Source organism: Delphinapterus leucas, chromosome 19 (genome assembly GCF_059928025.1).
Source record: "Delphinapterus leucas isolate spDelLeu-1000000601 "Yukka" chromosome 19, BTC_Dleu_Yukka2, whole genome shotgun sequence".
NCBI lineage: Eukaryota > Metazoa > Chordata > Mammalia > Artiodactyla > Monodontidae > Delphinapterus > Delphinapterus leucas.
The window spans coordinates 44,481,723-44,500,919 of record NC_143147.1 but is presented as its reverse complement, the minus strand read 5'-3'; the positions used below and the strand labels follow the sequence as shown (position 1 = coordinate 44,500,919).

General features: G+C 49.1%; 1 protein-coding gene across 2 annotated transcripts in view; it reads left to right on the top strand.

Annotated features, from left to right (window-relative positions):
* HNF1B (HNF1 homeobox B) overlaps positions 1 to 19,197 on the top strand; it is a 52,813-nt gene that overhangs the window by 12,829 nt on the left and 20,787 nt on the right. For both annotated transcript variants that reach the window (XM_089901040.1, XM_022552664.2), the window contains exon 5: positions 18,527 to 18,687. In XM_089901040.1, coding sequence (XP_089757166.1) covers positions 18,527 to 18,687 — 161 coding nt within the window. The remainder of the gene's footprint in view (positions 1 to 18,526; positions 18,688 to 19,197) is intronic.

Here is a 19,197-nt window from a genome sequence, read left to right as displayed (position 1 = left end):
CAGTTTGGTGCCTGTGTAGACAGACTGCGGCACAGCCTGCTGCCTGCTCTGGGGACGGGTTTGCAGGAGAGCCAAGCACCATTTCTAACTCGGGGGCCGGTTCTGAAACTGCTCGGCCCCTCGCCTGCTGGTTGCCCTTCCGATGGGACAGGCCTGAGACCTGGGCGCTGACCTAAGTGCTGGGGGCACAGGCTCAGAGCCAGCAGCTGGGCTGTCTCCAAGCATCTGTTCCACACTGCACCCCATCTGCCCAGCATGACCCCTTCAAGTGTCTCTGGGAGGCTGCTACTGTCCAGCGCGAAGCCTGGGGGGCCAGGGAGGGGAGCTTCTCTGGGTCCCGTTGCCACGGAAGGGGAGGGCTCAGCCACACGAGAAGAAAGTTGGGTTTACTCTTGAGAGGGAGACAAACCTCCAGATGAACACTGGCCTGACACTGGCAAAGTAACTACCCCTGTGCAGGAGTAATCCCTGGATCTGGAGCGGGGAGCTCCCGGGGGGCGTGGCTGGGGTTAGGGGCGTTACTGAGAAGACAATGGCTATTGTGCTGGGACCTGTGATCTCCACACCAAAGTCAGGGAGCCTGCAAGCCAAACAAAGGCCCGGCAGCTTTCTGACAAGCTGGGGTTGTGGTGAGGTCACCAGGCGGTTGTTGGCTTAGGCATTCTGTATGGTGACAGGAGACCCAGAGAGGCGGGGCTGGAGGGGCTGGAGCAGGTACTAGGGACAGGGCAGGGGTCGGGCGGGAAACACGGCCCTGAGACACCACCGAGCCCTCTGAGGAGGCGTATCCCACTGGAAGTGGATTCTCTAGGGTCCCCGGAAGTCGCAGCCTTTTTATAAATCAGTGAATATTAGAACCGGGAGGAACTTGGAAGAAGGAAACTGAGGCCCAGAAGGTCCTTGCAGAGTTCCACAGGGCGACGGTAGCAAAACAAGGGCTAGAACCCAGGCCTGCCGATTCCCACCCTGTACTTTCCCGCAGCACAGACAGGCGCTGAGTCTGGGCACCACGTTGGTGATGAGTAAGACACGCACGCGTCTCTGCCCCTGGGGGCTTATGGTCTAGTTGGGAAGACCTCCTGCTGGCGTAGAGTCCCTAGAACTGGCTGGGGATCAAGGTTATCTTTGGGGAGTTTGTGCGTCTTTCTAGCTATTTATGGAGCAATAATTATGGGCCACTGTGTATTTTCAGTGGCTACCTTCCCTTCTCCCTTAATTTTCATTCAGGGTTCATCAAAATAGTCCAGGGACTGATTCTCTGGACTTAGTTTTGAATCCTGATTCTAACCTGGTTCTAATTCCCATAACTGCAGTGTGGTCAATTCACATAACTTCTCTGAGTCTGAGTTTCCTGTCTGTAAAATGGAGATATAGTACCTACCTCATAGGGGCCATGTGAGAATTAAACGAGAGAGTGTGTAAACACCATCTTTCCCAATAAACCATAACTACTATTATCATTATTATTATCACAGAAGGCTAAACAAGCGGCAGTGGAAAGAGTGACGGGCAGTAGAAATCTATTTCCTTTTCAATTTCATACACGAGCGTTGTTCCTAAGAGGCAGTGAGGTGTGTTCTGGGGCTGGGGTGCAAATGCTGCGATCAGGCCCTGGCCCCCTCGCAGACTGCTGGTGGAGGCAGCACATGGGTTGTGACAGGCTCCTAGGGAGTGCAACCAGGGCCAGCCTGACGGCAGGGAAGGTTTGATCTGAACTTCTCACGATATATTTCCCATCACGGTCCCTACAACCAAGGTATGGTCTCTAACCAAGCCCCAAACCTACTTGGATGCAGAAAAGGGCTCTGTGGTGGCCGAGGAGAAACCAACAGCCCGAGTCAGCACCAGCAGCCTCTAAGGCTGAGCTGGGGAGATGAGGTCCCCACCCCCTCCCCACTTTCCCCTCCAAACACCAGTCTCTGAGCCAGGAGGACAGGAGGCACCTTTAAGACAAATCTTTCCCTTGACCCCTCTTCCTGGAGAGGAAAGCATCCCTCCTGTACCTGAGCCCCTTCCCTCCCAGCCACGCTTACGGTGCTGTGGCCCACTTGCCCACGGTGACCACAGTGTGACCCTGGTCCTGGAATGTCCAGCACAATAGGAGTGGCAGAAGGAGCCCTTTGCCTCTGTCAGCAGAGGCTGATTGGTTACAAGGTGCCCTACAAACACACTGTCAGCAGAATCAGCTGTTTTCAGCGTTGCCCCTCCCGACTTTACAATCACACGCCAGCATGCAGCCCGGGGTTGTCATGGCTTTGTCTTCCTCATGCATGCTTAATTGACAATTAAGTTGAGTCTTTGAACCAGCCTGGCTGCCTCTGATGGGGCTTCATCTTTCCAGTGAGTGTCACAGGGGCACCCTTTGTTTGCTCTTCTTGGGGGCCTGGAGTTACTGTAGCAGGCTGTGGGCAGCCATTTATCTTCAGCCGGGAAGGCCTTTATCTGCACCCCCCATCCCAGCTCTCGCCAGCAGGAGCTGTCCCTGGTTATAGGCCCTGTGACAGCCTATTCTGAGGCCATTGAGCAGGCCCGGAGTGATGGCCCCGACCTCCATTCTGGAGCGGAATCAAGAGAAAGGCCCCCCAAAGGTCAGAGAGCAGGGCTGTGGCCAGGAAGCAGACTGGTTGGAGACTGGTGCCTGTATTGATCAGCCCGAGGAGGAGGAAGTTGGCACGGGATGGAAGCTGGGCTAGCCTCGGCCCAAGCCCTGGGATCGGCTGCACCATCTGTGGTGGCCTTGCGTACTGTCCCCTTTGCTCCAGTCTGTGGCAGACTCGCCTGGTCGCCTCCAGCAAACTCACCCGGCCGCCTTGCGACAGCAAGAGAGGGACAGAGGTCTTCATCAGCCTTCATTCACCCCACACCTAATGTCCTCCCTCTTGTATCATCTTTCGAGAAGGAGATAGAGGCTCATTCTCCTAGTAAGAAAGTGAGGCCCAGAGGCGAGAACAAGCCCTACCAGGATAACCTTTGGATGTCCTGAGCCACACAGCCTCTTTACCCAAGAAGAGGAGACGTTTATTTCTGTGGCTGCTTTCTCCTCACTCCCTTCAAATTTTACTCCTGCCTCTCCAAGCCCAGGGGCTGTGATTGCCCCCATGGTCAGATCAGAGCTTGAGGACCTGAGAATCCAGCCTCCTGCCTCCCCCCGAACCCCTCTTACATCTCCTCCTAACTTGCCTGCAGAAATCTAACTCTGGGTCTTAGACAAACGAGACTCTGGGCCAGGATATCATGTGGTCACTGTGGTTTTCCCTGACACTGAAATCCGCAGAACCCAAGGAAATCTCAAAAGTGCCCAGTGGCGGGGTCGTGAGTAAATCTGAATAATGAGAACAGCTAGTGCTGATCGAGTGCTTCCTGGGTACCAGGCCCCGGGCTGAGTACATGCATCATCTTATTTAATCCTCACAACTTTGTAGGGTAGACACCATCCATAACCTTACCCCTTATTTTACAATCAAGGAAGGTGAGATATTTCGTATGTCAGTAATTTGCCCAAGTTCATATAGTTTGTAAGTGGCAGAGACAGGTTTTGAGCTGTTACACACTGACTTTCACTTTGCTTTATGCAGATGCTAAGGACTTTCAGGCGTGGAAATCAACACACACACACGCACACGCACACACACACACACACAATCCTCCCACAGTTCCTTCTTCTCCTATATTCTTACTGTTCCCCTCTGAATGACAAAGGGGCTTTGCGAGGTGGGTTAAGGGTGGGGTCTCCCAGTCTGGCTAGTTTGCTGCTTCCGCCTCCCTCTCAGCCTCCCCCCACCCCGCCACCAACTGTTGCCCCTGACCAAGGTGGATTCTGTGCCCTGCCCAGGGAAGAAATCAAAGCCCCCTCTTTCACAACCCCATCCCCATCTGGGTGGGGATTTGAACTGCCCTTGCAGTCGGCACTGTCTGGGGCACTAAATGCCTTAACAACTTAATGGGGCTTCTGAGACAGTGCAGGCACCTCAGCTCACCTCTGGAGCCCCGCCCACTCCCTGGGCAGCAGACGAGTGGAGGGGGTTTATGAGGGCAGTTGTAAAAATATTCATCTCCACAGCAAAGATCCCCACAGTAAATAAGCCCCATTGTCCCTAAGTAGTAGGTTCTTTGAGTTCAGAAGAGAAACAGATCCTGCCTTGAGTCATCTGCTATTGTAGAAAACACATTTATACTGATGTGGAGTTCCGTGGCGGCCACGGCTCCAATGTTCTCCTTGTAGGGACTTTATCGGACTGCCATTTTATCTGTTGAATTCGAAGGTCATTTTATCTTGCGGGTACCACCCCATCGGCTGCCACTAGATTGGGCAAGACAATCAGGATACTAATGAGCTTAAGAGGCCCAGCCTTCAGAGCATTCTGCTGGCAGCCTCCCCCTGATAGCGGACCAACCCTGGTCTGCATACAAAGAACCCCGGCTGCCCGGGCTGGTGGGACTCCAGCCTCCTCACAAAGGGGCCAAGGAGATACCGGTTTCTATCACTGAAGGCAGCCCTACCTGCGTGCCTAATCCCCCTGAAGGACCCTTAGAGAATTCAAGGACTCCTTGATGCCTCCTGTCCGATCCGAGGAGGAAGGAAGCTGCCTGCAAGCACATTGCCCCAGCCCGCAAGTTACAGGAGAAGTGTCCTTGGAGTCTGTTTGTTGAAGGTTTGATGGAAACTGACAAGAACTGGGAGAGAATTAAGCAGAGGGAGAGAGGCAGAGAGCTATGCAAGGGTCTATGAAGCTAACTGCTGGCCGGGAAGCCACAAGATCAAACACAAATGGGGAGAGGGGAAAAAAATATGTATATATGAAACATAAAAATAAATATATATGAAGCATATGTATATATGAAACCTAGCCCCAAAATAAAGTCAAATACATTCAATCCTGGTTATCATCCTAGCTGTGCATAAGAACTGTAGTACAGGGGATGGCAAACTTTCTGTAAAGAGCTAGATAGTGACTATTTTAGGCTTTTCAGGCCATACTGTCTCAGTCGCAGCTACTCAGCTCTGCCTTTGGAGAACACACCAGCCATGGACTGTATGTGAACGAATGCACATGGCTGTCTTCTAGTAAACTTCATTGATGGGGATTGAAATTTGAATTTCCTATGATTTTTGCATATCACAAAATATTCTTTTTTTATTTTTAAAAACTATTTAAAAATGTGAAAACCATTCTGAGCTCGTGGGTCATACAAAAACAGGCTGCTTGGCCTGCCGATCACAGTTTGCTGACCCGTGCTCTAGGACAACTAGAGGTTCCTAAATCTCGCCACATCTTAGAATCAACTGGGAGACTTCCAAAAATCCCAGTGCCTGGGCTGTACCATAGATGCCTGACTGTCAACAATACCGACATTTAATATATGCTAAAGATACTCTGGAGAAATGCTGTTATAAATCCAAGTGGGCGTAGCGACAAAGTCATGGGTATGGAGGTCGACATGAATCCCAACCTCAAATTGGCCACTGATCAGCTGTGTGACTCTGGACTCTGAGCCTCAGTTTCTCAGTGCATAAAATGGAGACACCCGCTCATGCAGATGTGGGAAAGATTAAATGAGATAACATATGCAAAGCACCCCAGATGTAGCAGGCTCTCATAAATGGTACCTATTACCATACCTTGTGGAGCCCAGTGGTTTGGGTTTCTTTTTCCTCTTTCCCTCTGTTCCTCTTATAGGTTTATTTCAACCTCAATTTTGAGACAATTTGAGTAGGTCTACTAGATACTCATCTTGGTGTTTGCAGTAGACTCAGGCTGGCTTCTTGTAGTAACTGAGTTTACTCAGTAACTCAGGCAGGCTCTCATGCTTCCAGGAAGGACTGCTCTGTGACATCCATAAGGCATTTGCAAGTGCCATGTCCAGTGCCATAGGCTTTCAGTGCAAAGACACTAAACAGTGAGAGAAAGCTGGGAGGAACTGTGGATGGTGGAGGGGATGGCAGGTCATGACCGTGTAGCAAGGTCAGGTACGTAAGATGACCCTGAATTTCCTGTACCTAATAAGGCATTTCTCTCCTTTAATGAAAGGAGGTGTGAGTACCCCTGCTCGTCGGTAGTTAGCCCTGAGAACCTGCCACTTAGAGAGGGTGTGGTACTTTCCTGGTGGAGGCCAAATCTGAGAAGCTTCATGACCTTTGTTCTTAGGAAGGAAGCTCCCCCAAACTTCACGCAAAAGAGCAGTAAGAAGGGGTGGGGTAGACACGATTCCTGCAGTGAACGCAGGAAACCTCAGATGCTCCTGAGGGCTGATTTTCTGGAAGCGACATTCCTGTACCTGAGAGCAGGCATCTGCTTAAGATACCTCCCCAGTACCCTCTGTTCTGGCTTCAGCAGCCCCGCCCAAAGCACACCTGTGTGAGTTCAGCCACGGAGGAGCTGACCAGCGAGGCTCAGTCTCTCTAGTGCTCTCAGGAAGTCAAGACATTTCTCAGGACGTGTACACTGCATGTCCCTCCCAAGTTGGAGACACACCATGCATGCAGATGATCTTTAGCATTTAATGACTTTCCCAAGGGAAATCCACATCCCCCAGGCGAGCTGGTCACAGGCAGTCCATTGCCAGGACCACACTCAGATGGGTGTGTCTGGGTAGCAAGGTGTAGCACCCCAAACAGGCTTGGGCTTGAATTGTGGTTCTGTCCCTGTCTGGCAGTGTGGCCTCAAACAAGTTACTTAGCCTCTTTGAGCCTCAGTTTCTTCATCCATAAAATAGGGATCGTAATACCTATCTCCTTCAGACTACTGAGGGGCTTAAAGGTGATAAAGTGCACCCAGTGCCCCACACAGTGCCTGACCCAGAAGGGGTTATTAGGTTGACTCAGGAACCCTCAGGGCGTCAAGAGAGAGGAAGAGCTTTGGTTCTTCCTGGGTTCTTGACAGGGCTGTGGTTTGCAGTTTCACCCTGGAAGAGCTCCCCTTTTTATGAACCCTGCTTTTCATTTGAGACATCAGGAACAGTGAAACCCAAGTATTGACAAGATCTGTGGTTCTCAGATCTCCTTCCCAGGCCACATGTAAGGCATCTGGGGAGTTTATTAAAAGTACCCATGTCTCCCCCATCCACACCTTTTAGAATCAGGATTTGGAACAAGGGGTCAGGCATGGGAAGTTTCAACAAACTCCCTAAGAGATGTGGATATACAATCAAGGCTGGACATCATAGGCTAGATGAGAGAAGGCTAGAGTCTCAAGGGGTTGGTGACAGTCGTGATGGTCCCCTGCTGAAGTAAAAGAGATGAGGCAGCTGGGCTGAGGGCCCCAGACTCGGATCCAGGAGCCCTGAGGCACTGAGGGGCAGGGGTGACCTTGGGCAAATCACTTAATTTCTCCGGGAGTCTGGCAAATGAGACCTTTCAGCTCTGGCAGGTTATTATTTGGACACTGGGGCCCAGGGCTCTGCTGTTTGAAGTGGCAGAGGGAGCTTTGCCATTGTGATACTTTATTGTTAAGCTCATCATCCATCTCTCTCCCTCCTGGTCTCCTTCGCTCCCTCACTTCTTCCCCATTTCAGGAACTGTGTGCCTTCCACCTTTATTAGGGACCATTAGAGCTTTACAGCACCAGCAGATTGGGTGGGGCCAGTCACAATAAACAGATTTAAAATGGGTATAAACGAGGCACCTATAACTGCTGGAGGTTAACACTTTCAGGGCCTTTGAGTGGCAGCCTGACTGCCCAGGCCTGCCCACCACAGGGTGCCTCTCTCCAGTCGGCACCTGTTGGATCAGGCTGGCAACGAAGTCCAGTGAGTCCTTGCTCAGCAAGGATGGGAAACCTCTGAACAGCATCTCCCATTTGGAGAACATCAGTTTGCATGGTGAGCACAAAATAGGTGCTTAATTTATCTCAAGATGTCTTACGGATGAAAACAGAAATGAGCCTTCTCCTCCGTCGTCTTGAGAATCCCACTGCCAGGTAGAGTGTAGGGTTTGCATCCCTACCTGTCAAAGACAGAGAAAAAAACCCAAGAAAGTCTTATTCTCACCATGAAAAAGGTAGTCCCTGAAGTCTCTACAAATCCAGCTCCCTATGACTTTTTATTTTTGGCTTTTTTCACCACTGAGTCTCTAGCCCAAAGCCCTGTGCCTGTCACATGGTAGGCCTTTCATATATGTGTGGAATGACAACCTCTCTTGCAGAGGGCTTCCTGTCCAAAAGCTTCATGCATAAATCCCCTGCTTTATAAGTGTGTTATTCACTTTCAAGCTGAGCATGGAATTAGTTTCATTCTACATAACGTATGTATATATTATTATGTAAAGCATATTCTCCCCTTTCTAGAAACAAGTCATTCAGTTCCACCTCCGTGAATACTGCTTAACTAAAGTATACAGTTCACCAAAAAAATCCCTCAACGTTAAATTCTACCAGGAAGTTTTCAAGGAACATGTTATTATTTTTTCTCCCTTGTTTTCTACTAATTTAGCTTCTCCTTGTTTAGTGTATTAGCTGAGTTTAGATTACTCGTTCAGTTTAGTTCTACTAGATTACTTCCTTTTTTAGAAAAAGTTTTTATGGGAGTATGGTTGATTTACAAGGTTGTGTTAGTTTCAGGTGTACAGCAAAGTGAATCAGTTATATATACACATATATCCACTCTTTTTAGATTCTTTTCCCATATAGGCCATTATGGAGTATTGAGTAGAGTTCCCTGTGCTATACAGTAGGTCCTTATTAGTTATCTATTCTATATATAGTACTGTGTATATGTCAATTCCAATCTCCCAATTTATCCCTCCTCTCCCTCCCTTACCCCCTGGTGACCATAAGTTTATTTTCTACATAAGTTTTGTTTCTTATCTGTTTTGTAGATGAGTTCATTTGTACCCTTTTATTAGATTCCACACCTAAGTGATATCATATATTTGTCCTTCTCTGTCTGACTTACTTCACTCGAGATTACTTCCTTTTATAATCTCTTACCGGCATCCCTTGGGCAAGCAAAGAGCAAGAATTACTCTTCCTGAGTTTCTATTGAGCAACTGAGGACTAGAAAAGGGATTGGACTTATTGCAAATCAGTCATTTGGAGAAACGGGAAGGAAACTCCCCAACTCTGGGCTGCCACCAGGTCTCTGGGGTGACCCCCCAAGCACGTTACTGGTGCTCCTGGTCAGTGGAAGCCAGTGATCATCCACCTTCCAAGGTATCAGTGCCCAACACCTGCTGCTCCCTGCGACCCGCATCCATGAGCCTGCCGGGTGTATCTGTCGTGATGATGGTGGTGATGATGATAACGGTGCTGGAGCTGCCCTCCGCAACGGTGATGAAGAGGCTGAGGTGTGGCCGGGCAAGCGCCCGTAGTGAGCTCTGACGCTTGCCAGGCCCCCAAGGGTCTTCTCCCCGGGTACCACTTCCCAGCGGGGTCCTGCTGGTGAATAGGTCGCAGTGGAAAACCGCGCTCTTCTAAGGCGACTTTATTAGCCCTTCAGTCACAATACAGATGTCTGTTTATGGGACCTCACTTTTATGTGGACACCCAGTGGCTCAGTCCGCTGATGACTTTATAGCCTTCCCCGTTCCCCAGACCCACTAGGAGCATCATCATTCTCCTCGTCAGCCAAGCCTAGGGGCCTTTGTTGCAGCCGCATTACCCCTGCCTGCAAAGGCAGCCTCTCAGAAAAGACACCCCAGGAGCCAGACGGTGGCAGGGCTGTGTCTGCCTGCACAGACTTTCGGCCTAACGATGTCCATCATTAACCCTTCTTAGTTTTATCCTAGATTCCTTTGGAGAAAGGCGTTTGAGTTACTCAGGTTGCCACAGTAAATCCCCAGTAATTGATCCTACTGACCCCCAAATAAACCCAAGGGGCCTAAAACTGGGTTCTAACACGGCAAGTCTAAATTTGGGGCTCCCACCAGCAGCCCAAACCCTTTAGAAATGGTCAGCCCATCAGGACCCTAGGTAACGGGTATGTTCTTAGGCCTCAAGAAGTAGGGAATGGGTAGGTCCTTGCAGGCATCCCACTGGCCCTTTGCACTCTGGATAAAGCACTGTCCAAGGTGTCTGGTGCGGAAAGGAAGAGCTGCGACGTCATACTTACTCCTCACCACCTCCACCTCGTACCTTCCAACATGAAGTTGCTGAAATGCATCCATGATATCTCTTCATTTTCATTAGATGTTAATCTCTCTTTCTCCTCTCTCCTTCTCTGCTACTCCTCCTTAAAAATACATGCCTCCCGTCAACCTCAGAAAACCCGGGAGATCAGCGAATAAATTATACCATTGTCACTTCGAGTTGAAGTGCAGGCCATTCATTCATTCATTCATCACATGCTCTTTTCGAGGGGGCAGAGCATAGTCTGTACAAGGTGCTGGGGAAGGAGATCATGGAGAAGACAGATGAGGTCCTGCCCTCACTGGGCTTACATTCCAGTGAGAGATGCCGCCAAGAAAACAAATGAAATCATTTCAAACTATTAGTGCATCACGATGGGAGGCTCAGGATATGTGGAGTCAATGTGGGGCTATCGGGGAAGAGCGAGAGGGGCCAGCTTCGGGATACTACTGCTTCGCTGGGAGACCCTTAGCAAGAGATGGTGGAAATGACTTCTTCCTCTCTGAACCTCAGTGTTCCACTCTGTCAAATGGGCATCTGGGACACATTGAGAAGGAGACTGTGTAAAACACTTACAGAGGTGAGGCCCTCTCAAGTACTCGAGGGTTGGCTGGGTTTCTTTCACCTGTAGCAGCATCTCCCGGATGAAGTGTTCATTGCAAACCCTCTCTTGTTTGCCTGCAGAAACCAGCTCTCTGCTAAGGAGCAGGCGTGGTAGCCGAGATGGGCTTAGTGGGAAGGACAGGCAGCCCTTTCTACCTCCTCATGTGTGCCATTTTTTCAGGTGCACATTCATTTCTGTTCTCAGCCAAGATGCTTTTGATGGAAGCCTTTGTCTTTTCTTGGTTACATTTGCTTTGATTTTTATAAGAAAACCAGTTTGTGGGCTTCCCTCAAGTATCACTCAACTTTTACTCCTTGAGTTCAAGAGTGTTTACCGTCCCCACAGGCCTGTCTGTGTTTCTCCTCTTATGAATTGGGCTCCTAACTAAGCCACCTCGGATAGAAAGAGATCTGGAATTGAAACCAGCCCCATGTTTAAACTGCTTTCATCTTGCTTCAGATTTTTCCTCCCAGACTTTCAGATTTTTAATCTCCTCAACTCTTGGCAAACATTCATCTTTATCCTCAGAGAGAAGGAAATATTAATAAGAACCGGCAATAGTCCTGCGTGACCAATGAGGAAACTGAGGCAGCAGTGCCAGCTAATTTGAAAGCTTTCATTTTTGGAGTTCCCAGTTTCAAGCTGGGGGAATTGTTCACATTCTTTTATCCTAAATGAGTATCTTAAGAAGTTCACTCAAGAAAGTGACTCGTTTTGGGGAAAAGGGGGAGTGGGTTTATAAGGATGCTGTACTGGACCCATCAAGACTGGCCGAATTCCTCCTGGTGCCCCTACCCCCAAACCTCTGTTTTGGCTTCATAAGAAAGACAGCTCTGTCTACTTATAATTGATGGACACGGTTGTTTCCTTTTTGGGAGAGCTTTCTCCTCTGCACTCTCCCTCCTGCCTGATTTTAAATTCCCAGTTTCCAGACCCAACAGTGCTGGGCTGCACTCTGCGTGAGGTTAGGAACACAGGGGAAGAATGTGTGTGACAGAGCCCCGGCCGGTTGAGTAATGTTTACTCTGTTGGTGGCTGGGACGCTCACTCGAGCTGGCAGCGGTCCACCAGCCAGAGGAACATTCCTGCATTATCAGGGATGGGAGATTGGCTTTGAAATGTCAAGAGTGAAAGGCAGCCCACCAGATTCTGGGTGCAGCTCACAGACCCCAGTGAAAGGGACCCCCAGGCTTCGGGCTCAAAGGCCACGTGAGGTCAAGCTGAGCCTCCCACTGCCCAGGAGACCCCTACCTCCCTCTTTGCTTCTTCCTAAAAAAGCAATTCTGGTCATGCTTTCTGGGCTGACGCTGCTGTTCTGTTTGCCCAGCATTTTCTTTCTCAGGAGAACCCAGTGCTTCTCTAACCTTATTTTATTCATTCATTATTCTGGCTTCCAAGGAAGGGAGATCTGTATGCCCATTTTACAGATAAAAATGCCAAGGCCCAGAAGTTGACTGGCCCAGAATCATCAGAGAGTCAAAGCAGAGAGATGAGAGAGTATGAATTTAAAGTGGCTGGACACTGGTGCCCAGTTGATTTCTGGAGTTGTGGCATTGGGCTCTCAGCTGTTTTTTTTTTTTTTTTTTAGCCGCACCACATGGCTTGCGGGATCTTAGCTCACCAACCAGGGATTGAACCCGGGCCACGGCAGTGAAAGCGCCGAGTCCTAACCGCTGGACAGCCAGGGAACCCCCTCAGCTGTTTTTTTTAAACCATTTTTTAAAATTGAAGTGTAATTTACAATGTTGTGTTAGTTTCAGGTGTACAGCAAAGTGATTCGGTTATACATATATATTCTTTTTCAGATTCTTTTCCCTTATAGGTTATTACAAAATATTGAGTATAGTTCCCTGTGCTATACAATAGGTCCTTGTTGTTTATCTCTTTTATATATAGTAGTGTGTATTTTTTAAAAATATTTATTTATTTATTTGGCTGCACCGGGTCTCAGATGCGGCACATGGGATCTTCATTGCCTTGTGCGGGATCTTTAGTTGTGGCACGCTGAACTCTTAGTTGCGGCATGTGGGATCTAGTTCCCTGACCAGGGATCCAACCCGGGCCCCCTGCATTGGAAATGTGGAGTCTTAGCCACTGGACCACCAGGGAAGTCCCATAATAGTGTGTATATGTTAATCCCAAATTCCTAAACTGATATTTGAAGCTCGTAGAGAGCCGGATTAGATACCCAGGGCTCTATGGGGTAGTCCAAGCCCCTGAAGCACAGGTTTATGAAAAGTTTCTGTAGTTAATTACACCCTGGATGGCTCCTCTCTGGGATCCTCCTGGGAGGCAGTTGCTTCCACCTTTGAACACAGGGGCACAGTCAGTCCTATAGAACCCAACATACCCATCATAAAAACCACTGTGCTTTGCAAGGTCACACAATAAAAACCACAGGGCTTATGGGAAAAAAATGGGGTTAAGGGCACAATACTCAAAAGCTTTGTCGTTGACACCTTTTAAAAAAGATAAGAATCTAATTAAAACATTAGCAGAGTTTTACACCTGTTAAATGCCTAAAAAATACATAAACACTGTACAACAATAAATATGGCACTTTACCTTGAAAAAGGCCTAAAGTTTGCCCATTGAAGTGAGCATCGGAAGGGCTGCAGCTGGTGAGTTATTGTGAGGTGGGGGACGGATGTGGCTTACGGTACATGCAGTGAACTAATGGTAGCTGGTAGATGTTTGAAGAGTGTGAGAGAGTGTGTGTGTGTGTGTGTGTGTGTGTGTGTGTGTGTGTGCATTTAGTGTATTCCTATGTGAATGGATAAACAAGTTCCTACTGTATAGCACAGGAAACTATATTCAATATCCTGGGATAAACCATAATGGAAAAGAATATAAAGAAGAATGTATATATGTGTATAACTGAACCACTTTGCTGTACAGCAGAAACTAACACAATGCTGTAAATCAACTATACTTCAATTTTTTAAAAAACTAAAAAAAAAAAAAGCAATTGTAGTATATTCCTATGTGGCTCCATTCAGCTGGGTGCAGATTTCTGAATCCCTCAAATATGAAATTCATGTTGTACTCAAGTTATTCCCTAATATATCAATAGAATTGGAACCAATCCGCACTGTTAATACCAATCTGACCGCAGAACTGACTGTATTTTCTCCTTCTGCCAGAAGGGATGCTCCCTTGTTCTCTGGGGCAAGGATCCTCAAAGCACCTGAGGGCTTATTCCCTCATTCAATGAATATTCACACATCAGCCCCTCTCCTAGGCTCTGAGGATGCACTAGTGAGTAAAAAGCCATCTCTTTAAGAGGGAGAGAGGAGGAAACATATCCTCAGAGCATTTTAGTGCAGGGCGACCAGCTCCTGCTGTAAGAGTCTCTACTGTATGTTAAATACAAAGAATGGAACAGATAACTACCAGGATGAATCAAGGAGAGCTTCACAGAAGAGGTGACATTTAGCCCTTTTAAATGATGGGACATGGAGAAGAAGGGAAGAGCTCTCCAGGCACAGGGAACAGCATAAGCAAAGGCACAAAGGCAGGAGATGGCAGGGTCTGGCTGAGGAGTGGCAGGGCTCTGACATGGCTGTATGGGATGTGGTGACAGATGATACCAATAAGGCAGACTGGAGTCACAACGGCCCAATTCTGCCGTTGAGGTGTTGGGGCTTTTCCAGAAGGCAGTGAGGAGCAGCGTTAGGTTTCCAAAGAGTGCAGTGATGTGGTGCAATTTTGTTCTAGAAAGAAATCCCAGCCTGCAGTAGTGTGAAGAGTGCCCTGGATTGGGTGCTGGTACAGGAAGGCAGCGTATGGAGAGGCTGGCTTCTGGAACCGTAAGCTTCCTTCATGTTTTGTCACTTCTGACCAGTCATGTTGGATAGAAACCAAATGATTTGTCTCTGTCCCACATGCTGCCAGGAGTTCAGAAATGGCATCATCACCCATGATGCCGAGACCTGGGAACAGGTGAGAGTAGACACCTCCTCTCCAAGGCCTCAGGGGTGTCTCTAGATTCCAGCTAAGATGCCTTTGCTGCTGGACATACTTGCTGTGGTTCTTAGGGCTGCTGATAGGATGTGGCCAATTAGTGACTTGAGCCAGGAAGTGAGTGGAAAGTACATGACCACCTTCTGGCCTTGTCATTTCTCCTGCGGGACCTCTGTGGCTATTAGCCTGGCATCTTCAGTCAGTCACTATTAAACCAGAGCCCTCGTCGTATGTTCGTTTTCAGAGCCTGCAATGGTGAAGGGAGAAGGGAAGATGCCATTCCACTTCTTACAGGCTCCCTGCCACAATGCCTAGCACAGGATAGGTGCTCAATGAAGTTTTGTGAACTCAGCCTTCCTAAAAATGTCTTTTAAACAAAGACAATCCCCAAATAGGAAGAACAGATGTGTCTCGAGTAACTGCTGTGTGCCAAGCGTGGCCTGAGTAATTTCACGCCCATAACTCATCCAATGACCAAAGGGATGGAAATCATTAACAATAAAGAAACTGAAGCTCAGGGAGGTTAAGTAATTCCCCCAAGGTCACACAGCTATTATGTGGTAGAGCCAGGATTTAAACCCATGTCACCTGGCACCAGAGCTTATTCTACTTTGGTTCTCCTTTCAAGCGCTCTTCTGAGTTTGTGAAATACACAAGGACCTGGCCTCTCCTTCCTCTAACGAGAACACCGATTTCTGGTCTCACCGGCAGAGATCTTGTGATACACCCTCCACCTCCGCACCCCCTTTTAAGGCGGCTGGCTGATTACAGCCACCCTCTCAGGAGCCTGAGCGATTGCCAAATTCCTGGTGAGAGGAGTGTCAGTGGGAAAAGCTACAGGTGCACCTGCAGCGGATGAGCAGCCTCGTGCCCAGCTCTCACCACACTCTGGTGAGAATAGTGTGGTGATGATAGCCCCCTCCCCACTCTCAGGCACTCCTCTGACTGAGAGCTGAGGGAGCTAGAGCTCACCCAATACACTGATGGCCGAGCTGAGTTCAAAACAGGGATCCCAGACACTATCTCTCAACCAGAGGTCCTTAAAGGGAGGTGCAGAGGTCTCGGCCCATCTGTCTTTGAAGAGAGCAGCTCCATCATTATATTTCTCATATAATGAAGTTCCGCTGGGGGAGAAAACAAGGTTTACAAAGCACAGCAGCCTTGGGCTATGCTGCCGAGATTCTAACAAATAGCTCCTGCCTCCCTCCTGCCAGGCTCCCTTGTGAAGAAGGCTTTTGTTTCCTGCGGATATCTTTGGTTAATTATTTTTAAATAAATAATTATGTAGCCTGAGGTAGGGGAGAAGTCTCCCCACGACCCATATTCGATCACCAGAGGACTGGCCCTCTTCCTTCAGCCAAATTAAATAGGCGAAAACGAGCGTCTGTTTGACTTGAGACTGAATCAATGATGGGGACAAGCTGGGAGGTGAAAACACACCTGACTCCCAGCGTTATCACTGCTCTCTCAGGAGCAGAGCATCTTGGGGAGGTAAATAGCTGGTCAGGGAGTCAGAGGAAGCAGGAGAAAAACAGGGTGAAGTCCAGTTTCTCCAAAAGGAGAGAACAAGAGGGCCAGGGGCCAGGCCTCCCTCCCAAGTTGCTTCCAGGACAAAGCATCAGTGGTTACAGCAGAGCTGGATTCTTTGGAAATGATTCTCCGTGGAAAGGTAATTCCATCCAGTACTTGGAACCTACTGTTCATTGTCCAGAATTCTAGAGTCTTAGGGCAAATATCTTGGGCTCCATCCCTACACCAGCTCCCTTCCTGCAGCATCCCTAGCCGTGTTTGCCATTTATTTGGCATTCTGCTGAGAGCTTTATAGATGTTATCTCTAATCCAAACTAGCCCTATTAAGGAAGCGTCCTCTTCACTTTATGAGAGGAAACAGCCACAGAGGGAGAGAGTGATTTTTCCCAAGATCACGCATCTGTTAAGAGCAAAGTCAGGATTGGAACCCTTGTTTGTCCAGCTCCAGAGCACACAATCTTCCCGTTAGCCCTCCTTGTTAGAAGGTCCTTCGTTTAATTGATCTGAAATCTGTCTCCCCCTTTTCTACTGGACCCAGCTGCCTTCTGAGCTCACAAGTTCCAGATCTCTCTTCTCCTAAATAAGCATCTTGCTGGGAACCCGGTGGCAAATATGAGTGGAGAAAAAGGACCTAATTTAACCCAACGGGATGGAGTAGAGGGTGGTAAAGAGGAGACCTAGGGGCTACAGGTAGGTGCAGAGGAAGACAGACAGGACTGGGCAGGCGGTGTGGGCTTGGAGACGTGGAAGTCTTTCTTCCTGTTAGCTTCATAGTTCCTGTTCACCACCACCACCAAAATATAGTGCTCCAGACCTATAACTACCAAACTCCAGTGCTGGCCCTCTGCCAACACCCCCACCCCCAGCAGCCCCTTGAATCAAAGGATGGGGAAACAACCAATAGAAGAAGCCCACAGAGCATGCATCAAGCCACTTCGTAGTCAAACAAGTTGCTCCTGAAGGTTAGAACCCTGCCCTAGCATTTGTTTGTTTTCTCCCCAGCCCTCTTAAGCTCTAGGTCATATCAGCCTTGGGGAACGTCCTTTGCACAATTCAAGGAAAACCAGCTTGGATCTCCTCTTGGCAAGCTTTGTCTTCGTGATTAAGAGGCTGCTGGTTAGGGCAGCTTGCCTGGCTCCCGCGGGTGCGGAGGGGGACTTCTGTAGGCTCCTCGAGCAGGTGGGGCTCCAGGTGGGGCAGGGGGCAAGCGGACCAACAGAACTCGGGTACTTGATACAGTGGTGTTTGATCCTGGGGACCTGGGCAAAAGGGAAAACGAAGGAGAAGCTGGCCCTCCTCTCCAAATAATTCCATTTGGTCTCCATCCCTTGCAGGTAGGAACAGGGTCCCCCGAACCTTTCTGTCCAATCCAAAGCATAAACCAGAACACTGTCTTTCTCAGCTTTGAGCTGAGGGTGAGATGCCCCAGCTACCCCTGGCTTCGTCTTTGGCTGTTTCACGGGCACATCAAGCAGGACTTGGACTCCGCACACTGGGCCCAGGTTCTCTTCCCCCTTCAGCTCCCTTCAGCCGCCTGGTCTCTGCCCAGCACTGTCCCTTTCCTGAGCACAGACCTGCGCTTTGGTTCCCGAGCGAGAGGGAGGGTCAGAGCAGTGACGTTGTACACATGCTTGGTTCTCCCCTCCCTTGCAGACCAAACTGCAGTGGTTTACTAGGCATCCACCTCCTGCCTGTGCATGCTGCCTGCCCCACCTCCCAGCAGACACGCCTTCCCCTGGGCCCTGGAAGTCAGCCAAATGGGACCCCACCAAAGGAATGTGAGTTCCAGAACCAAAGACTCCTAGCTTCAGCCCCATCCTGACCCTGCTCCGCCTGTGTCCCCCTGGCCTCTTGGGCTTGGCCAAAATGGTGGTGCACAGAGTCTGGTGCATTTTGTTGTGGCCCTTATAATGGTCGCTGGGCCAGTCCCTCTCTGTAAAATCCATCAACTCATGCTTTGAAGCCTTACTTGGCCAAGCGATGCCAGGGAAACATTTCTAGAAGGCATTTTGAAGAACAAAAGAAATATGCCAGCCAGAAAGAGAAGCCCCTAAATCCTAAACGAACTATGCTGAAGCAACAAGAATCAGAATCCATTCATTTGTTCATTCATTCGTTCATTCATTTGACAGATACTTATTGAGTGGCTACCGAGGGAATACAGCAATGAACAAAACAAAACAGATAAAAACATCCTGCCCTCATGGAGATTACATTCTAGAATTCAAGCAGAGGCCATGCAACCTCTACCCTAGAGAAAGACAGCGGATAGAAGGCAGCTTTTCTTCCTTGTCATCCACCCTAGAAAGCAAGCGTTCTCGGGTCAGGTGGCACTAATATTCGCTGTTGGGTCTGCCTTGTTTTGCAGGAGTGCGCTACAGCCAGCAGGGAAACAATGAGGTCACTTCCTCCTCAACAATCAGTCACCATGGCAACAGCGCCATGGTGACTAGCCAGTCTGTTTTACAGCAAGTCTCTCCAGCCAGCCTGGACCCGGGCCACAATCTCCTCTCACCTGACGGTAAAATGGTGCGTACACCTGGGCCATTGTAGCTCTGGAGCTGATAAGATAAGAGGCAAAACAAACACAACTTCTCACAAGGCCTGCCTCAAACAATGAACCATTGTAGCCTCACAGGGGAAAATGGGGGCTGTCCAGAGTTGGAACGGAAAGGTAGAACCGGTGACCCAGCCTTTGGCGGGTGGAAGAGGTGTTCGGTTTGAACCCAGCCAATAAATCTGACAGAGCCCTGCTCTCGTTTTATTGATTGAATGCCTCATAAAGGAGCAAAGCGGGTGGGACACTGTTTGTTTTGGGGCTGCCAGTGACATTTGAGTTGATAAAATGCTCATTCATCCCCCCCAACCCAGGGCCTCCAAAGCCAGTTTTTTAACCCAGAGAGCACCTCACTTTGAAACAAGCCCCCTCTTCCTCTTCACACCCCCCTGGTCCTGGCAAGGAGGGTAGTTAAGTCAGGATTGAGTGGATGGCGAGAGGTGGGGAAGCTTCTGGCACGGGGGTTTTGAAGGACACTGGAC